General features: G+C 37.2%; 1 protein-coding gene across 2 annotated transcripts in view; it reads left to right on the forward strand.

Annotated features, from left to right (window-relative positions):
* Nucleotides 1–24,314, forward strand: part of BNC2 (basonuclin 2) — a 336,762-nt gene that overhangs the window by 208,617 nt on the left and 103,831 nt on the right. For both annotated transcript variants that reach the window (XM_054185907.1, XM_054185908.1), the window contains exon 3: nt 8,292–8,394. In XM_054185907.1, coding sequence (XP_054041882.1) covers nt 8,292–8,394 — 103 coding nt within the window. The remainder of the gene's footprint in view (nt 1–8,291; nt 8,395–24,314) is intronic.

Below are 24,314 nucleotides of genomic sequence, written 5' to 3' on the forward strand. Positions count from 1 at the left end.
GCCTGGGAACCTTTAGGCTAATTTTACATGCTATAGAAACATAGTGTGATATTGTACCTGCAGTCTTTGTAGAATATCCTGTTGGCAGCACTGTGTTGAGAGTGTAGAATCAGGATGAACATGGCCTACAGAAAGTGCCTGGAAAATAACAAAGCTACTCTGCGTTATATGTTTTCTCTAGAAGAGTCTAGGTATCATTCCTTGAGACAGTTTTCCACTTTTGGAAGTATCTCAGGTAGAATTGACAAGTGCAACACTACAAATGACATTTTAGTCTTTTTTCCTTCTTTTCTTATTCACCATTCATTTACCAGCCCTTTCTCAAGAAGAGTTGAAAATGGTTTTCTACCATGCTTAAAGGCTAGGTCGTCCTTACTCCAGGAAGAGACAGTTTATCCTATTAACAGCTTTCTCTCTTGTTAGCATCCTTTCCTTCATATTGTGTTACTAGCTGTTTTCTGGAATGCCACAGAGAAATATAACAGTATTAGTACCTTTCAAATTGTACTACTGAAAATAAATACAAGTAAGAAACAGTACTAATATAGTGTGATATGAAATTGTTAATAAAATACTGCAATGCAGTGAACAACTTGGAAGATATTTCAGTATCTGTGGATGGGAGAGAGACCAGAAGCCTCATTTCATTGCATGAATATTCAAGACCATTTAAATGCAAAGCGTATTCCCTCTTATTGTTGTTTGTTGGGGTTTTTTGGGGGGAGAGCGGAGGGGCGGGCGATACATTATTAGGCTCTACGTATTGAAGTTCAAAATGGTCATCTATCAATTACGGTTATTTTCTCGAGGCAATTCCTGCATTTAAAATTACTCCAATGGCAAAGCAACCTAAAGTTGTATAATTAAAACAAAAACTTTTGCGCCAACAGAAGAAATAGTAATGCTTCATGCTTCTGCCTTACCTTCTGTCTTCATACTTCAGTGTGTTATGTGAGCAGTTCATGAGTCTCATCTCTGAAAGTTGTACATAATATCATTACCCATATTTTACAGACCAGGCAGTTAGAAATTGAGTGGTTAAGTGACTTTAACCAGTGCCACATGGTGCATCTGTGGAGTGTCAGACCTGGTATCAGAATCAAGGCATTACCCCTCTTTCTGTCCAGTGTTTTGGCTGCAAAATTATGCATTGTAGGTAATTTGTAGGTAAATTGTAGGTGAGTTTAAAAATTGTCATTTTTGTACCAGAAGTACATGGTGGAGACAGGTGTCTCTGCATAGAAATACTTCTCCATGCATGGTCTTCATTCTGTAGAAAGTACGGCAAGCACTTCCATCCCAATTTTCCTTCGTTCTTAGAAGTGAAAATATACTTTGGAAATTAACTTAGGAAAAGTGTAGTGGTTTCTATCTATCTGGTTTTATAATTTTATTGGAGATTTTTTCCTCCCTGTTTTTTGCGTTTTTCCTTGGAAAGGAATGTTTTCTCTTAAAATGAACTTCACAATCTCATGCACTGTTATTTTTCTATAATCCAAAGTAGTACAGGTTCAGCAATTACACATTCTGAAGCACAGAGAGAAGCTGCAGACAACTGCAAATAAAGGGGGAGGACTGGACCATTCTTGTTCTTAAAAACCAAAATTTTCTTTTTTTTTTTTTATATGTTTACGGGCTTAAATGATTAGTGAAATGTATGCCAGCTCTGACTTCTAGTGATTGCCTCATAACATTGTAGGTGCAATTATCTGCCAGCAGATGGTTTTTCTAAGTCTTATCAAATGCGTGAGCAATAAGGATAAGGAAACAAGTTTTTGGACTCAAATATAAAAGGTTTTCCTAAAGTCTAGCTTAAAGTTGAACCACTGCAGATTTTTTATTGCCCACATCCAAGCTTTAGTGATCTTCTCACTTAGGTAGTATGGCTGTCTATAAATTACAAAAAAATCCTGTGCTGGTTTTGGTTGAGATAGAATTAATTTTCTTCATAGTGACTGGTATGGTGTATTTACATATCGTATTTGTGCTGAAAACGGTGTTGATAACACACCAATGTTTTAGTTATTGCTGAGCAGTGCTTGCACAGCATCAAAGCCTTCTCTATGTCTCACACCATCCCACCAGGCTTACTATGGGCGGATCACATTGTGCATTTCCTAAATGTCAGTATGGAAATAATCCTTTCGGTGTTAATTTAAAACAAACTCTGTCGTACTCCTGATTTGCCAGCTATTAAAAATAGTATAATTTCATTGGGATCTTTTTGCCATTTACATAGCAGAATTTATGCTGTGGTCTTTTAAAGAAATACTTAATTGACAAGAGAGAGGAAAATTATTAAGATTCCTGAAGTAGTAAAGAAGTGACAGATTTTCTAAGAGCTGTTTACAGAGCATATAATATGTGCTCTGAAAAAGAAAGAAAAAAAACCCCAACTGAAACTGTAGTACGGTACAATCCTGCACTGAGCAATAGTGTTGATTTATATAGGCAGATTTTATATTCACTTTATAACCAAGAAACAGTAAGAAAAACTTAATGGCAGAGAAGACCTTCAGTTAAAAATGCTGTAACACTTGCAAGACTTACCTGTTGTCTGCTGCTTCAGATCTTTTTTTGGTCATTAGTCAACATACAGCAATAGAAGAGTAGATCTCTGTGTTTCCCATCAGCCTCTTGCTCATTAACTTTGATTATTTTGATGTGCCATAGTGTCTCGAGACCAAGTACTGTATGGCTTTAAATTATGCTTCCAATGACAGTATTATTTACTTTCAAAAAAATATTAGTTAAAAATTAGCTATTGCGCATTGATAATATAGAATGAAAATTGTTTGACAGCAGACAGAAAAGATTGTATTTAACGTGTTGGGATTGAGTTTTTCTTAAAATTGAGAGATAATCTGCAAAAAGTGCTTTTTGCTTTTACTTTTCCAATACTTCCCATCATTTCACGCAAATATTTTGTTTGTTGACATACACCACCAGAACTTGTTATTGTTTTTAAAATCATAAACAAGATCATTTATTCTGTCAACGAGATATGGAAAGTTCTTGCCCTTATTACTGAAGAACATAGAACTTGTGAATTACTACATTGTGCAAAATCTAAATTTTAAATATACATATGTGTATGTTTAAGAATTCTGGTATCCTTACTAACTAATACATTTGAGCAGAGTGCGTACTCTGTCTACACAGAGTCTTACCAATTTTAATGCAGCTGTAAGGAACTGCACTTACGCACCAGTTTGCTGGTTTGAAGTCTCACTAAAAAAGATTTGGCAAACACTGACCCAAATCATCCTCAAGCCTCGTGCTCCTGTGATTGCTAGCAGTGGAGATAGGTTGTGTGAGCTCTGCAGGATAAAAGTATGGTAGATGCTTTAGACAGGTAGGTGGAACTTCTGTGCAAAGAGAGTGAGTATAGTTGAGTCCGCTACGTATTCATCTGCACAGTGATCCCTTATATCATAGATGGCTCGATAGGAGACATTTCTTAAATGCCTTTTTGTACATGAGAAAGACGAGGCAAGGACATTAAGAGTAATGCTCTCTTAACACTGTCCACTGCATAGAAGGATGTAGCTGAGACTTCAGTAAGACGCTGTTTAACCTCACAGGACTCTTGGAGTCTCGTCACAAGTTACATTAAGAACTTTTATTAGATTTACTATTAAAATTCAGGATAAAGGAAGTTGCAAAACTTACCTGTCTCTCCAGAATGTTGCATCATTTTAAACTGCTTCCATCTTTTGGGGTCACTTGTAAGAACTCCAGAGGAGGAATCATATCTCTTCTTTCATGTTCTCCTCCCATACTGTGATGCCTTTCATTATTGCGTCTTATCTCTTGGAAGCTCTGCAAAACAGCCAGACAGATTGATTTTCCATTACTGCTCTAGTCTGTTCCTATTAATATGTGAAAAATATTTACTTGTTAGATATAATTAGATCACCCAAACTACGTTAAATGAATATCCTTGGTCTGGGGGAAACCCACAGAAGTCAGGTCTAACATCTTTTCATGTTAGCCATACAAACTTAACGCATAGGTGTACTAGATCACATGCTTTAATGCTAGGCAAAGTTCCCTTCTTTCTGCATCACACTCTACAGGAAGAAGATCTCAGAGCAGCAAGATATTTCTGAATGTTTCAGTATCAATTATAAAACCATTAATTTATTCTTGCATATGTGTATTTTGCTTTTATACCTTAATCGCATTGCTTTAACATTTAAGGAATCAGTTGTGTAAACTATTTTAAGTTATTCTACTGAAATCCAGTCCATTTCCTGGCTCAGTCCTTAAGGGCCACTGTGATTTTGGTAGAAAAGAGCGTTATGTTAGGAACTCAGTGGAAAGGGTCTATAAGAATATCTGAGAACTCTCATTATCTGCAGACCACTGACGTGGTAGAAGATAATGGCACTTTTCAAGAAGCCGTAGAAAAGCATGTTTTGTTGTTTTCTTAAGGGTCTTAACCTGCAAGTTGTCATCGAAATACATGGTTGCCTATCAGCTGGTACAGTGGGGGCCTGTATGTGCTGCTTTTACTGTTCCTGGGTCCTTCTGTTTTCCTTCTGTCTTTCTCAGAGGAGTTTCTGAGGAAAACCTTAGTCAGAAAAAAATTCATTTGCTTTCCCTACAAAGTAGCATGGTACACAGAGTCCCGTTATGTAAACTTTTTAGCAATATGTTGCGAAGGTAGAATTACAGTGCATGACTTTGGGAATACCTAACAGTACTTTTTCAGAAGCATTTTCTGGCAAAAGTTTAGCATTGCTACACCCCTGGATTTTTATACCTACTTTTAAACGGGTTTGAACAATGGCTATAATATTTAGCTGCTGCAGACTCACCCAGGATCTTTTTATTATGCCTACTCCCCACCCCACCTCTTTCAAATTAAGTGGTAACAGATGTGTGACCACAGTTACACCAATCCACACTGCTACCTACAAATACACCAGCCACTGAACTTCTCTTCTCTCTGTAACTTAAAATCCTGCCACTGGGGAATGGCAGGGCTGCGTTGAGGCTTTGGATTCTTGGGTGAATCTCTGAGACGTTCATCTCCCGCTGCCGTTCTGGGTCATTCCTGAGCCTGTTGCACAAACCGTCGGTGACTTGTATGCCCAAGATAAATGCTGTTGAAAACCAGTAGAAACATACTGTTAATAATTCAGACGCATATCTTTGCAAGGCTGAGTACGTGTGTTGGTTGCATTGTGAAGGTCTTTCATGTTAATGAATGTTAATGTTCCATCCATGTATATAGGAACACAGTGTTCCTGGCATCTTGAATCTTCTCTCTGACAAGTTACATTGGGCTCATGTTGGATATCGTAGTGATCTGAGGTAGTTACAATGATTTTGGATTAACTGAGTAAAGTGAAAAATGAATCTCTGAAGTAAAGACTAAATTCTACTTGAGATTTTCAAGAGCTTCCATCACTATAGAGTGCCTCACAATTTATGTAGCATCTACCCTAACAACAACTCTTTACTATCATTGCATCTGGTTATTGTTTAGGGAATGTAGGCATCAGGCTAACAAAGTAATTTGCCCAAGATCATGCCAGAATGTGAACTAGAATATGAGTTTTTCCAGTCCCAAATGAACATCTTGCAGCTTGAGGGGTTATCCTCATCACTTAGAAGTATGCATGGGATTCTCAGTGATGGGATGGGAAAGTACCGAAACCAGATTACAACCTGGCATCAACACGCCCTTTGCAGAAAAAAACAGCCAAGTAAGGCCAGGCTGAATGTTTTGGCCATGCTACTTTTTTTGGAGTTTCTCATGACAATCTGTATTACTTTATAAAAATGCATAGCTCTTTTTGAAGACTTTTCAGATTTAGTTATTTCAGGAACAAGATGACATTTTCAAGTTTCTGAAAAGTTTGTGTGCATTTTTGGGGGAGTATGTATAAAAGATAGAAATCTTACTAATTAGTTAATCTTTAACACTTTACGCCATTAAGACTCTCTGTAAGTCAGGGAAGAGGAAGAAAAACATGAAACCTCTAAACTTTTTTCCCCCATCTTATAATTTATGATGGCTAAATGGATCGTTTTTGAATGTGTGTAATAAAACTCACTCTTAGGCTGAAACATTGTATTTCAGGTTCAAGCTGAATCCAATTTTTACAGGCAACCTGTTAACCTCTATGCCAAAAATAGGTAAGATTCTAATGGAAATGTTGATGAGCCTTAATAAAGCAACTCTACCAAATGACACAGTTTCATCTAGTATGTGTACATACACTATATTACTGCTATTATACATACTGTAAGTGACACATGAGCAAGACAAAATAACATCAAATACAACAAATGTGTGTGACGTTGGTACAGAGATTTAAAAAAGGTGGTGTATGTGAGGAAACCTTTTATGGTAAAATAAGAATACCATTTTGTAAGCCCTTCTTGGAGTACAATTAATTACTGAGTTCATTAATTAATGAACATATTAGAGAAAGAACACCATTACTGACCAGTGGAGACCTGATATATTACTGAGTCAATAAACTATTGAACATGAAACAGGACCTTTCAGGAGAATTTTTTTCTCATGATCCACAAACGCATATATTATTCTTGCACGGTCAGCACTTCTTTGGTACCCTTATATTTCATATTACTAATTCTTTTAATCATGCATACATACAGCAGTGTTTTATAACCTAACTAATGAGTAATTGGACAGGTGACATTGGGACTGAGGCCCTGAAGTGTCAGGCATAATAGAGCAGGATTTTTTTTTTTTTGCCACTAGGTGTTAGAGAGCGAAAGAAAGTAAAAGAGCAGGTAGGATAGGAAGGAAAAAGGACTTTTGTACCAGAAATTTATCAGAGAAATACAGTTTTTCAGTGGATCTATGAACTGTAAATGGCTTTAAATTGCTCTCTGATGCAGACAAATAAGTAAACAGATAAAACATTTAAAATAACTCTGAACATTTTTCATTGTCAGCAACCAAGGAGTTTAGGTTGGCCAAGCTGAAGTTGACTGTAATTTTCTTTATGACAGTATAGTTAGGGTAGTTCTTTTTTTGATATGGAAGGAGTGTGAGCGCCTGTGTGTTAATTGTTGGAAAAGGCAAGAACCTTCATAATGCTTCAGTATCTCAGTGGCCATAGGTACCAAGCACCCTTCCCCCACCTTAGCCCCCAAGTAATCATTGATTGCATCTAAATCTATAGAGATATCTTTTCCTGGCAGCTCTGGTAGTTACAGTAGATTGTTAATCTGTGAATGATCAGAATAAGCCTCTCTGTCTCAGAAATCTCCATGCAAATTACATCTAAATGCATGCCATAAATTTATTAGTAGCAGTTTGAAGTGCATAGGTCATCTTCTACGCTATTTAAAAACATATGTCTGTTACACATTAAAAAGAGTCTCATTCAATTTATATTCACTTTTCTGTGGATGTAGCTAGCCCCTGTTAAAGTAAAACTGTGTAATTTTTAAAATAATTTTTAAAAGGGACATGAGATACTAATAAGGTATATTATTTAGGCAAATTTCAGATCTCTGCATGGGACTGGAGTTTTATCATCACTGCTTTGAAATAATTCCATCTTTTGCAAAACAGAGAAATATATGTTTGAGAAATAGGGAGTGCTAAGAGGTAAAGGGCTATCCCTTTACCTAGATATTGGAGATAGTGATAGATGCAAAGGAAAGTTACAGGATGTTTTATGAACTAGTCCTATTCTTGTACCTTCATCATTTTATCCTAATTTGGGAACACATCAAATCCATGACTCCTTTCTGTGTCTGAGTTATATCTTACGTGAAAAAAAAGGAAACTTGAGAATAACCTTTGGATGCCATGGAGGAAGGGGAAAGAGATCTGTCGTTTTCCTTTTTGTGTGTTTTTGTTTCCTCATTTTATTCTTGGTTTTAATCAAGGTGATATGCTGCTGTACTAAGACATCACTAGTAACATTTTGCTTCAGGCAGTTGATGCAAAACCAGGAAATTTGTAGAACACCTTCAAAATCCTTCATCCTACCAGTTTGTTTTTTTTTTTTCCTAAAGGAAATAGAGCAATTCTTTTAAAGACTTTAGGAATGTATTCATCTCCATGGGACAACAGACTATGTTATTATTGAATACGCATGTTAGTTGTCATTGGTCAGGGATACTGATGTATGTTTTTGAAAGAAAATGATTCTCTACTTAAAAGAATGAGCAATGCTTTGAATGTTGGAAGGTGGGTTTTTGCTATACAGTTAATACCTTCTAGCCCTCACAACAAATTTGTACAAGAAGGAAGAAAGACAATAATATGTGTTTTCTGTTTCTTTTTCCAGGCCATCCGCTGTACACTGGTAAATTGCACGTGTGAATGTTTTCAGCCAGGGAAGATTAACCTGAGAACCTGTGATCAGTGTAAACATGGTTGGGTGGCACATGGTAAGAAACGTCTGTTCTGGGCTTGTCTTCTCTATTCTGTCCATCTTTCCCAGTATCTTTAATTATTAAGAGCTGGAGTGATACAGACAGTAATGATATCTATTTGTCTGTATGTGCATGTGCGTGCAGTCTGGGTTTGTGCATGTGTATGCATGCATGTGCTATTTTACAGCAATTTCTAAGGTGAAAAAGTTGAGTGTCTGTTATTCTGGCAATAGCTTCCAGTGCCACTGAAGTTCAACAGCTTGTGTACAGCTCAAAAGAATATTCTAGCCTCCAGGAAATAATGCCGTTCTAGCAGGGCTTAGCAGAAAGGCAAAAAGTTTATAGTACGGTTGCACAGCAAAGTTTGTATTGCAAAGAAGCTTCAACCAATAAGTCACTGAGCCTAATGGAAATTCAAACATCGAGAGTTTGGATGTCGGAAGGAAATAAGTGTATCCTATATGGATCAACAAAAGCGTGCATATGTGATCTGTAAGTTGAACGTCTCTTCCAATACTTAAGTAGCTAAAGAAAGAAAGAAAAAAAGGAGGGATTGGAATGCCCAGATCCTATATAAAGGCATCAAAATACACTTATAGACCTTCCATTTTATTTATCCATAAATATTTTGTGTGTTTGGTGTTTTTTGTTTTCTCTAGACAGTCGTGCATGAGAGAGAAAGAGAGAGCTGTATACAAAATTAGAAGGCAAATAAGGAGGATACCTAAAATGGTTTAATGAAAAGGAAAGAAAATAAAAGAAATAAATAAGAGGGAAAAAGAGAAAGATTACTATGTTTACATAAGAAATTAGTGTTGGAGATTTCTTCTCATGGTCTAGGCTATTGGCATCTAAGCAAGCACAGTCTTCACTCCCCACTTCTACCAGACATTCAGTGGGTTATATTTTATAAATTTTATTTTATTTTGAAGAGGCCTGGAGTGGAAGCTTAGTACTTCCTTCCTAAGATGCATTTGATCTCTATTTATTTAGTTCATGTCTGTGCCTGAATATGCTGACGTATGGCAAGTGTGAATGCTCAACAAATTCAACAGCACAGACTGTCAGAGAAGTTTTTAAAACATTCACATACATGGAAAGGAAAGCAGGAATGCAGGTACCATGCAGTGCTGTGTCACTGCATAGTAATATATACAGCCTGCCTACAAATACCGTAACACCACCAGTCTGGTAGCTGGTTACAGATTTATTATGTACTAGATTCTCTAGGGACACAGCTTATTTTTGCTCCTCTTAATTCCCAGAAAGTTATCTTCAGTCGCAGTATAACCAGACTCACATTTCTTGGAAAGATGGGTAAACCTCGCAAAATTTGTATAGTTCAGGCATGCTTCAGGCTTTGTGTGGAATCAGCATCTGAGGTTTTGCTGATCCACCGATAGGGAAGACTTGTCTAGCTATTTTCCAGGGTGTCCTTCTGTTGAGTAATAGAAATTAGGAATCTAGCACTTATATTCTGGCATATAGGCATCCCACATTTTCTTTTTAGCCAGTACATCTTAGAAAAGTGTGATCAGATTTTCCTGATAAATTCTTCCCTGTGAGGTAGTTGAATTCAAAATCAGAATATATGATGGTAATCTCAGATTACCACAGTGTGTATAATAGAAATGTCCCTGTTTTACAAATCCGGAAAGTTGAAAGGTGAATGTGATAATTAGGGATACACCACCTGCTTCCATACCTGAGTGCCTAGCATTCCAAATAGAAAACTTAATATAGCTGTATATTATTAGAAAGTGTTTGTTTTACTACTGCACCAAAGTGAAGAGTGCTCTGATTTATTTTTTTTTTTAGTACACTGTGTACATTCATCTGGAGTATTTATATTTTATGGCAGAGTGAGACAAGTCAGATGTATGTTTCATATACATAGTCAAAGCACAGGCTTATAAATTACTTCCTGGAGACTATGATGCATCTGCTTCAATTCTTGATCTTAGCTGTTTTCCAGGATTTCGAAGGCAGCATTCAGGAAACTGATCAATTCATTGCACTGTAGCGCCTGGATTTCAAAATGACTGAATCAGGTTACTGTTCAGAAGTGATTTTCTTTAAACTGTTAGCACGGTACATTCAGAAGTTGTTCCTTGAATGCAAATAGTATTTCCTGCTGCTTTAATTAAAGGGTTTCCTTCTGATTTTTATTAATGAATTTCAACTCAGCACCTTGACACATGGCATAGTACTTTACTGAATGTAATTATCAAAGAATAGGTGTTTCCAACAGGAAGTGCCATGCTTATACTGTTCTGATAACCTAGAATCATAATTAACTGAATAGATCAAAAATAGCTTAGAACTGCAGTCTTCTCATGCTGTACTAAACTAACCTGTGCAGAGTTAAATCATGTTAATAACTGCCATTTAAAATGTTGGAATTCTTGGAGTGAGGAGGAAAGGGCATACAGCCACCACAGTATTATTGCATAGAGCAACTGTTGGCCTGTTTTCTTTTTTCCTGCTTCTGTTGTCTTTCTCATGTTTTTCCTCACTTACCTAAAATGAGCTGCACACATCTTGAAAGGAAAGGTTTCCTACAAGTTCAATTTCTTCTCTCTGGAGCTGCCAACAGTAGGATTGTCAATGTATGAACAGATTCATCAAAGAAGTTATTTTGTGGCAAGACAAATGTTTCTATTGGCAAGAGTTCAGCTTATCGAGTTTTGACCCTGCACCCCTGCGCTGCAGTGGTAATCCTACCATCAGTATTTTTAAGGCTGAAGCCAAAAGCTGTGTAGAGCAGAGCAGCATTCTCTAGCATTGGTGTGCATAATGGAGAACGAGTTATTGCTGATGTGAATCTCTGGATATTTTGAGGGATTTGGGTAGCTAGACTGTTTTAATTTGTTTTCAGCCTAAGCCTGGCTTTCCTATTGTCAGCTCGGGTGGGTATTTATTTTCTAAAACACAAAATAAATGGTTTAAATTGAATAAGCCATTTCCTAGGCCTCCAGCAGGCAAACAGATAACAGTTGGATGCTTTTCGGTTTTGTTTTTGGTGGTTTGATTTTTTTTTTAATGGATAAGATACTTTGTATAGTCCATATGGTGGAAAATGAAATCTTACTAAAATCTAAATAGTTGATTTTTTTTTTTTAAGGAGAATTTATTTTAGCACAGGCAATTGCTATTTTGTGGCTTTTAAATAATGTGGGAGTAAGATGACTACAAAAAATTAGGACTTTCTTGAGTGCTTGAATTGGTTACTTCTCCTGTTACTTTTGTTGTATTAAAAGTAACATACTATGCTATGAAAATAGTCATGACATTTTACTAGCTTTAGCACAAAACCCACTTACTCAAACTTTATTCAAAATAATGAAAAAAGCCCCACTTTATTTGCCACCCACTTCCCCTAGCAGAAATATCTTAGCCAATGAGGAAAGAAATTAAGCAGGTCTGCAGTAAAAAGATGTTGATTTCATTGACTTTGCATTTTTCCTTGTGTGCTTGTCATTGATGTCAGCATAACTACTGTACTGCTAGCAGAAATACATTTATTATACCTAGTCCAACAGATCAAAAGGCCCAATGCAGTGTCAATGGGAAGTACAGTCTACCCTCTCTCATGATTGTTTTGGTCTAAAAAGGTGCTAAGGTGCCAGATGTCATAGTGGACTAAAACTATTATTTATGACGTTCGTTCTATTTATTTTTGTTTCAGTATCTCAGCCTTCACAGTGATCTAAAAAAACACAGTACAATAATATTTTTAAGTTTGTCTGAAGTCATTGTCACCTTGTTTCAAAGAGAGTCAGAAAATTAGAAATACTAGTTCTCTGTCTTGCCCTCAAACTGATCACTGGTAAAACTCAATCAGACAGCAGCAGCATGTTTTTCAGGGTTTTTTTGGTACACTGTGCATTCTGGGGCTACCTGAATTTCACACTGTTCAATCTGCTCTAGGAAATAAAGTATCCTGTGAACATTGTTGCTGTCTTACTTCTTTTTTTTTCTCTCAGAGAAAGCTGATGCTGAGTCCTCTAGTGATCTTTTATGTCTTTTCATCTGCATCATGCCAGTCGGCACAGCTCGGTGCTGGACTTTTTATTCAAGTAGACTTTAGTACCTCTCTGAGGTATGGTGGGACCACATATGGCCCCATCTCCAGTCCAAGACTTGGCCAGGCCTTTTCTCTACTAACATTGAGATTGAGTTCCTCTTGGTTTTAATGAAAATGACATTAACTCGTAGATTTTGGTACACAGGCCAAATCCATTACTCTTTCTCAGTTTAAAAGCGGCCATCCAGTGAATACTCATGCTCAGAGACTTGCCATGTGGGTTACACTTTCACCTTCTGAAGGAAGTTTTCTGCTGCCAGTATTTGTATAAGGCATGTACTAGCTTGCTGTAAATGAGACTAACAATGAAAACAACTACCTCCACTAGAAAATGGAGAATGCTCTGTCAAAAAGTCAGATGCATGACACGACTGTGACTTCTTTATTAAAAATGGTTGAGTTTTGTGAATTTCTACATTGAAGTTCATGAAATTGTCAGGTAAAAGAAACATGAAGTGAGAACAAAAGAAAGGAAGGACGGGGTAAATAAATAAAGAAAAGAAACAGAAGAATGCTGTGGAAATTTTAGAAATTGCATCTTTCCCTTTCCCTGAAGTTGCTGAAAGGATTTGGTCCAGGAGGGAGGTTTAGATTTTAAATGTGAGCTGCATGGGAATGAGTCGGGAAGGAAGAGGAGTGCTATGTTGAAATAAAAATCATCAGGGTTCCTATATTTGTTTAAGGCCAAAGCTGTTAAGTGAAAGAAATCCAGGTTTGCAAAGTCAAAGATCATCTCCAACAAACCAAACCAAAACAAAACCACGTCACAGATCTTAGAGTCTCTCTAAAAGCTGGCAGAGCTGCCATGTTGTTCTTCACTTAAAAATGGAGATAGTAGAGAATAAATACTAAAAAAGGAAAGGAGAAATGTAATCCTATTATTATAGTTTACTGGTAAAATAATTGGGTTATTTTTATATTGTTCCACAGGATATAAAAAAATAATAACAATTTTAGCATACTGAACATACTTGTTTCCTTCTGTTAATTTTATTTAATGCTTCAAAATGCTTTAAAATAACTTGAGAACATCACAGATTTTTTTTTTAGTTACGTAGAGATTTTTAGCAAAGTGATTTTCTACAATTCATTGATAACAAAGACTAGCTCTTCGTGACTTTTAAAGTAAAACTATTTTAGATCTAGTCTGGCTTTTCCTGTCTTTTACTGACAAAATCATTTTAATCCTTCTGTTATAACTTCCTTTTGACCCTGAAGGCTGAGGCATATTTTTCATTACTCAGTTGCTTCCAGGAACCTTACCTGATTAACATTCACTACTGGTAAACACTTTTTTAAGTCCCTCCCTCTGCCGCTGCCATCCCTTTTTGCTTCCCTTCAGCAGCAATTCCCAAAGTGGCCAATGCAGCACAGAGAAGATGCACTCTGTTATCTTGTGGGTACGCTGACCCAGTATCTGGTTTTAAAGCCTGCCACATTGGTAGGAATGATGTGATGTAGTGTTTGCTTTGGGTTACTTAAGATCACCCTTAATGCAAGTGAAGCTGAGGTAAAAGCAAATGAGAATATCCAAGTATTAGGGGATCCAAGATACATAACATTGTTTCAAAGGTTTATAAGACACAAGTGACAGAAAGGACATAACAGTTGCCCCAAGATCAGATAAAATAAAAATAAAATAGAATAAAAAGCCATCCTTTTCTGTCCTTGTATTCAGCTGATACTTGCATAACCTTATGGTCAAGGGTTTAGTCCTCGTGCAAATTTGACATCCTCAATTGTAGAGTAAGGTTTTTCCTGGGGGTAAACCACAGGTTCTGTACTTATATATGTTCACACTCGCACCTCCTTGGATTTCCCTGGGTGTCCATTCAGATCAAGAACTTTTTTCTCTTCTTTCCTGCTGCCCCCAGGACATCTTAATGCTGTCAGGAAGAGGTTAGACCTTCCTCCCTCTCCACAACTTTATTAGCTCATGGCCCTGGGTTTGATTTGGATATGCCAATGTCCCTTGGACATGGTCAGGTGAGATTATCCCTGACCAGACGTTAAGCAGTCAGCTAAGGACTGTTCCAGTGCCTGGTAAGCCCTAAACAGACCATGACCCATTCTGAAACATAGTGGCCTTTTCTGCTTCGTTGAGATCTAGTCACATCTCAAAGTGAAGCCCGTTCTCATTGTGAATGTTTTATTTTCTGAAAATCTTTTCATTTACTAATCATGCTTTGTACTCTCACAGAAATGGCATTAATACCATCAGTTACTCATTGGCAGCTCTGAAATACATCTAAGGCCACTTTTATAGTTATGATCTCCCTTGACTAGCTATAAAATGCCCAGAGAGGTTTAGACTAAAGGTATTTCAAAAGTGCAAGTTATTGTTATTTGTTGCCTGTCATTGTTGAATTTACAGTTTACATCCCATTTAGTACACCCAATGCCACAGGATAAAATGCTAGGAGATGTCTTGGACAATGATGTCTTACACCCTCTTCTTAAGGAGAGAATCCAGTAAGGGAAAAAAATTGACTTGCTACGTGCAAGATGGAGCAAAGGCAATAAAAACAATGATTTTTTTTTTAACATTAGCAATTGGAATTCCTCTTTCCAGACATGGTAGAGTCTGCTTTTTGTAAAGGTAGTAAGTGAAACCCTTGATCTTGTCCCCTTAAGTGTGGTGATAGGAAATTCACTACATGGCATAGCTTCAGATAGGAGCAAAAGAGTGTCTGGTGCTCACTGCTTGATTCCCAGATGAGCAGAATAAATTCTGTGGGACCTGAGAGTGCCAATCACCAGCAGATTTGTGGGGCAGCAGTGGTGGTCTTCTGCAACATGCATCCATAATTCTCCAGCATGTTTAGGTGGCAGTACCTGCTTACTTGTCTCTTTTAACACCTATGCTGCTGCACATGAATTGCTGTGATGTGCTAACCACTTTATCATTTTATTACACTTTATTACATCATAAATTTTATATCTTCTTAACGATCCTACAAGAAGCTTAATTGTTTATAGGAACATCTTAATTAACTAGAGGTCACTAGGTTAAGCAGAACACAAATTGAAAGAGCTCTAAATGAAACAAACCCAACCACTCCATTCCATATAGCTTCATAAGGTTAAAATGGGATTCGTCTGCAAGAATAAAAAATTCATACTGCTTTCAGATGTTACAAAGTGACGATAATACCATGGGTAACTTTACCTCAGCTTTCTGTTTTGCAAACATGAAATTCAATGGAAAAAACATATTTATTTTTTTTTACCTACTAGGAAGAATTTCAATTTGAGCTGTAGCATTATGAGGAAACTTACCCCAGATTAATTTAGCAGACAATAGCGTTACTTTATTATCCCATTTCCATCTGGATTTTAGAAATAGAAAAGATAATACAAGAAATGTATAACATGAGTCTCAAAGACTTCTCTAATTATATTCTAATTGATTACAGTCAATTTTTCTGAAGTATATTTAACAAGAGCTTTGTGAAATGGTCACAGTACCTGAATCAGGGTGGGAAAGATTGATGTTTATGAATGGTAGAACTAGCTGTATGAACCAGTCTTCCCAGGATCTGAACATCTTCAGCTGTCAGCAACTTTAGGACAGCAGGTTTTCCTGGGAAAAACTGAGGTGGTTTAGCACATGTGGGAAAGCATTTCATATAGGCTTGAACCAGAGTTACACCCTAGACTGAAACACCACCATGGTCTTGGCTTGCCTTTGTGAAATGCCTCTACAACACAGTCCTCCATCCAGACAGAACGATGTTAACAGGTGGGCAATGCCTGTTGCATTTTCATTACAGTTTTCAAGGCTGCAAAAAAGATGGAATAGGTTGCCTGGAGAAGCGGTGGAATTTCCCCCACTGTAAATATCAAAGACTCATCTTGACAGAGCCAGATATAACCTAATCATCTGAGGCGCTGCTTTCAATAGAAGGCTGCACCAGACAATCTGCAGAAATCCCTTCCAACCTAGACTTTCTGTGAATCTGTGATCACAGTTAATGGAATTTGAGGTGCATTTGGATTATGATGGAAATCCTCCAAATCCAGACCACAATCCAGGACTCCCAAATGTACTTCTGTCTCACTGTATATAGTATGTCAAGCAGATGGTATTAGGACCATTAAGGTACATATTAACTCCTATCTCACCTTTATTAAGGGAGAGAATATTTTTAAGAAGGTGTTAATGGCTGACAGGAAGGAGGCGTTTGGGTTTGGGGACAAGAGATAGGAAGGATCAAAGATGAATGACTCATCAAGGTCATGGAAAGAGATATATAAATTTAGTGGCTTCTGTTATAAATTGTAGGTTTCAACAATGACACTGTCAATCCATCTGTCAAGGAGCAGCAAAAGTGGAGCTGCCCAACAAAGAGGTCTTAGCCGGGAGTCAAGGGCAACTCCAGCAATGGCCATGCCTGCACCATCAGCACAGTTCCTCAAGGTCTGATGACAGCAGACAGAACCAGGTGCTGGCAACTGCGTCCATTGACAACCTCAGGCACGGCAAGGGAATGAGTCTGGTCAAGGGTCCATCCAGGGGCTCAAATCAGGAACAAAAGAAGGTGGGGCCAGAGACAGGGATGACGAGCAGGCTGTAACATGCGTCTGACGGTCATCTAGAAGACAGGACTACAGACAGGCATATCTACTATGTATCTTAGGCCCAGGCCTGAGCTGGAGTCCAGGACCCATGGTCTGAGAATGCAGGCTGGAGATCTCCAGAGAGGCTGGATTTGTCCATTTGGTGCACTCAGGGCCGTGACACCAGGGACTGATCAATAGTTGCTGTCTCTAGCAGAGGTGACAGATGGTACTAACACACACAAAAGGAGCTGGGTGTTGGGATGCTCACAGGATTAATCTACATGTGCTTCTCCATCAGGGTAATCATCAGTGCTGAAGTCCTCCTTCACATAGGCACTAATGCACACACTGACGGAAAGGACTGCAAGGTCCAAATCCCACAGAAGAGAAGAGGATCTCTCTCATCTTACCTATCATGGTCCCCATAGTCAGGTGTCTTCATTTATGCAGTATGTCCACGCAGGAAGTGTCTAGTAGCCCAGATGTTTTCCTGAGAACTTGGAATGAAGGTTCTTTGCAGCTTGTTCCTTTGAAAACATTAGCTATCAATACGGAGGAGGGAGAAAAAGCCTACCAGTTTATTTATTTATTTAAGGGGTCAATTCTGAATTAAAAACATGCTTATGAGGTATCACTGTACAAAGTTAGGTCTAACCCTCATTTTATGGGCAAGAAGTTAGGAGGAAGCATTTTGGGTTTTTTTCTGTTCTTTTTTTTTTTTTCCTCTGTAAATATGTTTTCCACTATTGAAGAAAAAGTTTTTTCTATAGAAAAAAAAAAAAACATAAAAGAAAACACCTGTTTGGCTTGCAGGAATTGGACAGGGAGGCTGTTTTCCTGTCAGGCCAAAAGCGACCAGCACAGGGCCCCTTTAAAAAAAAAGTCATGATTTCTTTTTTTCCCTATTTCATGTGAGCATTGGCAGAAACTCTGACAAGCAGTTCTTCATATTTTATTATGTTCTTGTCTGGCAGAATCTCTGTCAGGCAAAAACCTTGTCAGCGGAAAACCTGTCGTAGGATCAGAGGAGACAAAAACAGGTGTCACAGAGGCAGTCAAAACTGAAGGAAAAAAAAGATTAGGCTAAAGAGAGAAAGGCAGACAATTACATTAATGCCATTGCTTTTATCTTATAGATGTGTGTTATTATCTCGGGGTGCTGAGTGCGCAATTGCCTCAAAGAAAAGTAGACAGGAGACAAGGGGAAACTTGATAGTTATTAACTGAAGAGGCAGTGTGTCAAAGCTGGATGGGGTTCAAAGTTTTGCAAAGGGATAAAAAAAATTGCAGACAGCAAGCAACGTCTGTGAACAAACTGTGGTTCTGCTTTCGGCTACATAAACCTAGTAGCAATCTAAATGTTTCAACTTGGAATCAGATCATAGACAGAAAAATTAATGAAAGTTTTCATTCAGACTTTTTTTAATAACATTTATTTTGTGTACATGCAACTGGAGTGCTGGGGTTTTTTTTTATCTGTTATAAAAATGTTGTTAGAGCATGAGGCATGGCGAGGCATGAAGACATTTATCAGTTTAGTTGCTGTGTTGTTTGGGTTTGAAACACCTATTATCAACACACATTTAATTTTAAAATGCTATTAAGAATCCTTTTACTAAGCGTGAACATCTGTACATGCAAGCTGTAAATTAGAAGATCACATATGTGTCCCTGTCAGAGACTAAATGCATTTGGCAAATGGTTTCCATTATTAGCTTTTAAATACAGTAAAAGGCAGAAGGAAAAGTTGGGTTTGCCTATGAATCAGAATATGCTGTACTTACTCTCCTTCCATGATCTTTTGAAATCCACAGTTCCTTAGTACACATTTCTCTTCTATCTGTATTAACTTGTGAAAGGGATGAAGACAGAAGTGAAATGGAGATCACCAAAGGATGCCATGTTGTAGCTGGAATTTATACCCACACTGATTCAGGATGTTCACCCACCCATATAAATGTTAATGTCCCATGTTTTCTTCGCTTGTGCCAGGGATAAATCGGATAATTTCCTACACCATGAAAATATTTGAGGCATTTAGTAGACACTGGCAAGTTTTCTTGTCCTTAGTCACCTTCTAAGCATGATTTTTTGAGGAGCAATTTTTTCCACCTACAAAATGCACCACATTACACCATGTTACAGGCAGTATTAAATCTGCATCCTGAGGGAGGCTACGTTAGACCACCTCTTGTAACTGCAGTCGTTTGCCTGTCCCTCCAGCATTTCAGTTGTTCATAAGCTACCTTCTGTTTTTGAAAGGATTTGTTACTTCTTGTTCCTTCGTTGATGGAAAAGAAGATCTTGAATGCAGAAAAATGTGACGCTGTTTGTGTTCACTACTAAAATCAATAGCAAACTACAGTGCTCCACGTTGCCATTAATAATACCGTATCTGTTTTACCATTCTCGACATGCTGTTGTTGCAACAGTATTATGGAATCTTTCTATGTTGGTATTATATATTTAATCTGCCTGCCAATTTCAGTTTTTCTTGCTGAAGAAAGTGGCCCAGATATTTATATATTTTAAAAAGTCTGTAAAACTCTCTGTTATTGTCTGGACACAGACCACGTAAAACTTCTTTTTCATTTTCCTATTGACCCTTGAAAAAAATCTAGTAATCTGGAAAGATGACGATGTTTATAAAATTCTGTATTGTCATGTATACGTCTGTATGCACTCCAACTGTATCCCTCTTTAGTAATTTAGAGACCTAGATAGAGAGCATGCAAGAAAATCAAGAGTGGGACTATTGCAGACCCTAAATTTAAAACCGAAATGAAATGACATCCATAATAATCTACCTTGCGATTTACTAACTTTTCTCTGTGGTGGTCGGAGATACACAGACAGGCAAATCAGCTGAGAGAAGGGGTTTCACGAGACCTTTTCATCCCTCTGTAGGGTACCTAAATATTTATCTAAGATCAGCAAATTAGCAAGAGGTATGTGTGTTTCCAACCTCAGTTGCATTAAAACTAGGATATTTAAAATTCTTTTGTGTTCAGTAAAGGCAAATTCTCATGCATTTTTGTAACTATTCAAAAAACAATGAGACCTCTAAAGTACAAAATTCATCACTGCATACTTGTCTGTCTTTTCCTTAACAAAATGGAATCCACTCAGAAGCATGGCTTTTAGTTTGGTTGACTTTGTCCACGGCATGTTGGGAAGGAAGAGGTCTAAGGTCAATGAGTAAATTTGCACAGCTGAGCCTATAAACTGGCCACAGTACAGATGAAATGAAAGATTTTGTTTTCTGTCTTTTGATAAATTGAACAAGTATTTGAGCCTTATTTTAATGTATCTTTGTACTTAATTTCCTTTGAATTACACAGGGTCCCAAAACTCCAGTAAAATATAACTGGGGAAGTAGTTTTCCCCTCCCTAGTTTACTACATAAAAAAAAACCCAAACAAAACCAAACCGAAACCAAACACAAACGGAACATAGAAGTTCATTCATTGATTTGTTACAAATAGATCCAAAGTTTTTTGCTGGAATTTTGCATAGTAAGAATACTGCAGGCTGTAATGTGAAGATTGACATTGTATCAATTTCAAAGTTCTCCTTACCATTCAGGTTATACTGAGCAGAGTCTCTCTAAAACCTGGGGATTTTGTTTACTATTCAAGGAGGTAGAGAGTGGATATGCCAACATGGGGAGGAGGTTTAGGCTGGACGTTTGTAACCATTTCTTTACTGAGAGGGTGGTCAAACACCTCCCCAGAGAGGTAGCTGGTGCCCCATGCCTGTCAGCGTTTAGGAGGCGTTTGGACAACGCCCTCCATAAATAGGCTTTAACTTTCGGTCAGCCCGGGAGCGGTCAGGCAGTTGGATTAGATGATCGTTGTAGGTCCCTTCCAACTGAAATTTTCTAAATTATCTAAATGATTGTGGTGCATACTTGATACTTCAGAGTTAGGTAAGAAAAACGGTACTGAAAGGTTCCTAATTCCTATACTAATTATCCAATATTTTTTTTGGCCCCCCCTTTTTTAATAGTTAAAATTTCTGAAACAAGTACTTGAAATTTAGAATTCACCATGGAAATATTACTTGGCTGTATGTTGTTATAATAAAACACAAGGTGCTTTTTAGGCTGTTCCACAAAAAAAAGGCAATTACTCAGCAAGAATGCGATTTTAAGATTCATTAGATCTCCTCTTTCTCTATCACTGAACAGCTTTCCACTCACACTGAGGTAAAGAATATCAGACTATTGAGGCAGTGCTAAGAATTGAATTGGGCTATTTAAAGGTAGCCTTCTTCATTTAAGCACCTAGATGAACCCATCCTAGCAGTGTTTTTGGAAAAGATTGTGCAGGTTACGAACAAAAAGTGACAAACATGTTAAGACTTTTCTGGGTGAGCTTTTGAGCCCACTGAAAGTGTAAGAAGTATGAGTAATACCTCATGCTGCACTAGGAAGGGACTTTTAATGTGTCATTTGTGATGTTCAGTCACTCATATCTTCTTCATAAGGACACATCTGTTTATGTCTTTTTTCAGGTATGATAAAGCTCATTCTTTTATATAGCATGTTTCATCTTGAAGTCTTCTAAGAACTTACGAAATCATACACTGCTGCAGATACTGTTGAATGTATTCACCTGTGAAACAGGGCATTGTTCATTAGCATATGGAAATTGAACCAATAGTTCAGAACAGAAAATTGTGAGGAATGCTTTATGCACATGAAATTAGATGGGCAACTCAGGATAGCAGAATAGGACTACTGCTCTGAGATTTGACAAGAAGGTTAAGTTAGTACTTTTTTCCTTACAGAAAAACCAACAATGAGATTTAGGTCCTTTTCTTATCTCTTATTTGAAAAAGTATATGTCTAGCAGCATAAATGGTGTCTTGAAGCCACCTAGAACACTAGCATTAGTTCACTAATGATACCAGAGGAGAAATCAGCTAGAAGTACTACAGAAAGCAACTTCTCTCTGTCAACTATTTCCTTAGCAATCTCTTTTAAAGAAACAAGATATTTTTTATAAATTACAAATTACAGTGAAAAGTTTCAATTTCCTGCCAAGTGCAAGGGGTTTCAATAGTCAATGGTCCATAAGAATTTCAGATGCTTACCATACTATTATTTCTCATATGGGTGCAAGTGCATTTCCTTTTTGTTCATGTACAACTTTTTCCCTTTTTTTTTTTTTGTCTGTAGCGTGAGGTCTGTTTTTAGTTTGAAAATGTTCTTACACACCCATGCAAAAATCCATGCTTTGTTGTGTTATAATTACACATTTCAGTGCATATTCTGACTTGTACTTCAAGAGGATAAAATTCACTGCTTACTTGTTTATTACATAATGTGCAGAATAAGGCCACAAATCAAAATTGAAGATTATTTCACTGTCACTTGGAATGTTAATCTGACACTGGATTAACTCTTACTTGTTTGTGTGTTTTGAGAAGTGGATGAGTGTTGCAGATAAATGGAATGGTACAGGGTGTCTTGTAAAACTGTGTGTCTGCTGGTCAAAGAGTGTGCTTAGTAATTTAAAAGGACCTTTTTTATTTCTTTTTTCACTATTCCATCTCGGCCTTTCCAAAGCTATTATCTTTAGAATGGTCACATTACGTGAAGTGGGTAAATGTTCACAGAGATTTTTAATCTCATTCTAGCTATTAGTTTTATAATCCACCCAATAGCCTTTAGATAAAGACGTCTTACAGTCATTCTGGCTGTTGGGCCAAAGCAGAATCATGACCTTAAAATCTTCAGCAAGCCAAGTCTTCTTTAGGTGGAAGAACTTGATTTTCCTCACTGCAGGCATAGGGTTTACTGTTAAGCAAAGAGAAACAAAACCAAATATTAAGATATATTAGAAATACAGTATGATGCAGTGATTAAAAAGCATTGAGTATTCAGAAAAACATTCAATCATGTCTTGACTCTGTTCTAAATTTGTATAAACTTGGAGCAGCCAGTTAACCTCTTTGGACCTTATTCTCACTCTGTAAGACTGAAGGTGGAAAGCTCAAGGTGTCCAGATCTGCTTAATTATTTTGATAGTCTGTGTGATAGAAGGTGTTAGATCTATTAACACTAATATTATTCACAACGTTCTTATTGCAAGTAATAGTAGTAATTTTTTTAAAATATTAATAATTTGCTTTATTTTACCCCTTCCAAATGGTTTCTCTGCCCCCCCTATATATATATGTATATATATATACACATACCAGCACACACAGAGCACAGCCTGCATAGTAACAAAATCAATTTTCTAGGCTTTTCTAGCTGAGTACTTTGATGACACATCTGTTATGGTAGTAGCAAAATAACCATCCATAAAAGGGGAAAAAAAAAAAAAAAGTAGGAAAGTATTTGACCTGTTTAAGCTTCAGTCATATCCCATTCATTAGACCTTGTAAATAAATCAGTCCCACATCGTGAAGCCTATATAGCTGAAGTACTTTGGAAGAGCTTTTGGAAGAAAAATCCCACCCTTCACATTCTGCAGTATAAATGTCCTGTGGAGAGACATAGGACTGCAGTCCCTAGGCTTGCCAATTCCTTATCTTTTTTGAATGTTAAATTAATATTTAAAGCTATTTATTCAAAGTTGACTTAACCACTAGAATAGGAAAGATCAGACAAATCAGTTGCAAGAAATGAAGTATGAGGAAACCAGAACTCTTTGACAAAGTATTCCTTGGAGTAAATGTGTTGAATGAAGCCAGCAAGTAAATGATAAGGGCCTTTGCGCTCTGGATATAAGAAAGCAATTTATCAAGAGTACATGAACTCTCCAGTGACCATAAGCCAAGAAGAAACCAAAGTACAAGAGAAGAAGTCCCTATAAAATTATTTTAAATGCTCAGAAATTTTTCTTTAAAAAAAAACACTGAGAAGCCTAGGTGCTGCAACATAGTCCATAAAATGGAAAGAAAATTAAATGTAAACATTGATACTGTGTGATGTCATATGCAATTCCATCATATTTAACTTCACAAGGGGATAACAATTACCGTCATGCTGCAAACCTCCCCTCCCCTCATCTCTAAATTATTCATGTCACAGTGAATAACATGAAATTCACCCAGAAGAGTAAAAAAAAATTTAGTCAGCTCACGTAGCAGTGAATTTTTGATAGAATTTATGGTAAATCAGGAGACTAATTTTTAACATGTTTAAAAGGCTGGGGTTTAGGTGTATGTTTTCTTTTTTCCCCCTAGAGGTTAAGTGTCAAACCTTTAACAGTCCCAATCAATTCTGCATAGCTTTGGTTTTGGTCATCAGTTAATCAAATTTTCTTTAATT

The sequence above is a fragment of the Rissa tridactyla genome, chromosome Z, assembly GCF_028500815.1.
Source record: "Rissa tridactyla isolate bRisTri1 chromosome Z, bRisTri1.patW.cur.20221130, whole genome shotgun sequence".
Lineage (NCBI taxonomy): Eukaryota > Metazoa > Chordata > Aves > Charadriiformes > Laridae > Rissa > Rissa tridactyla.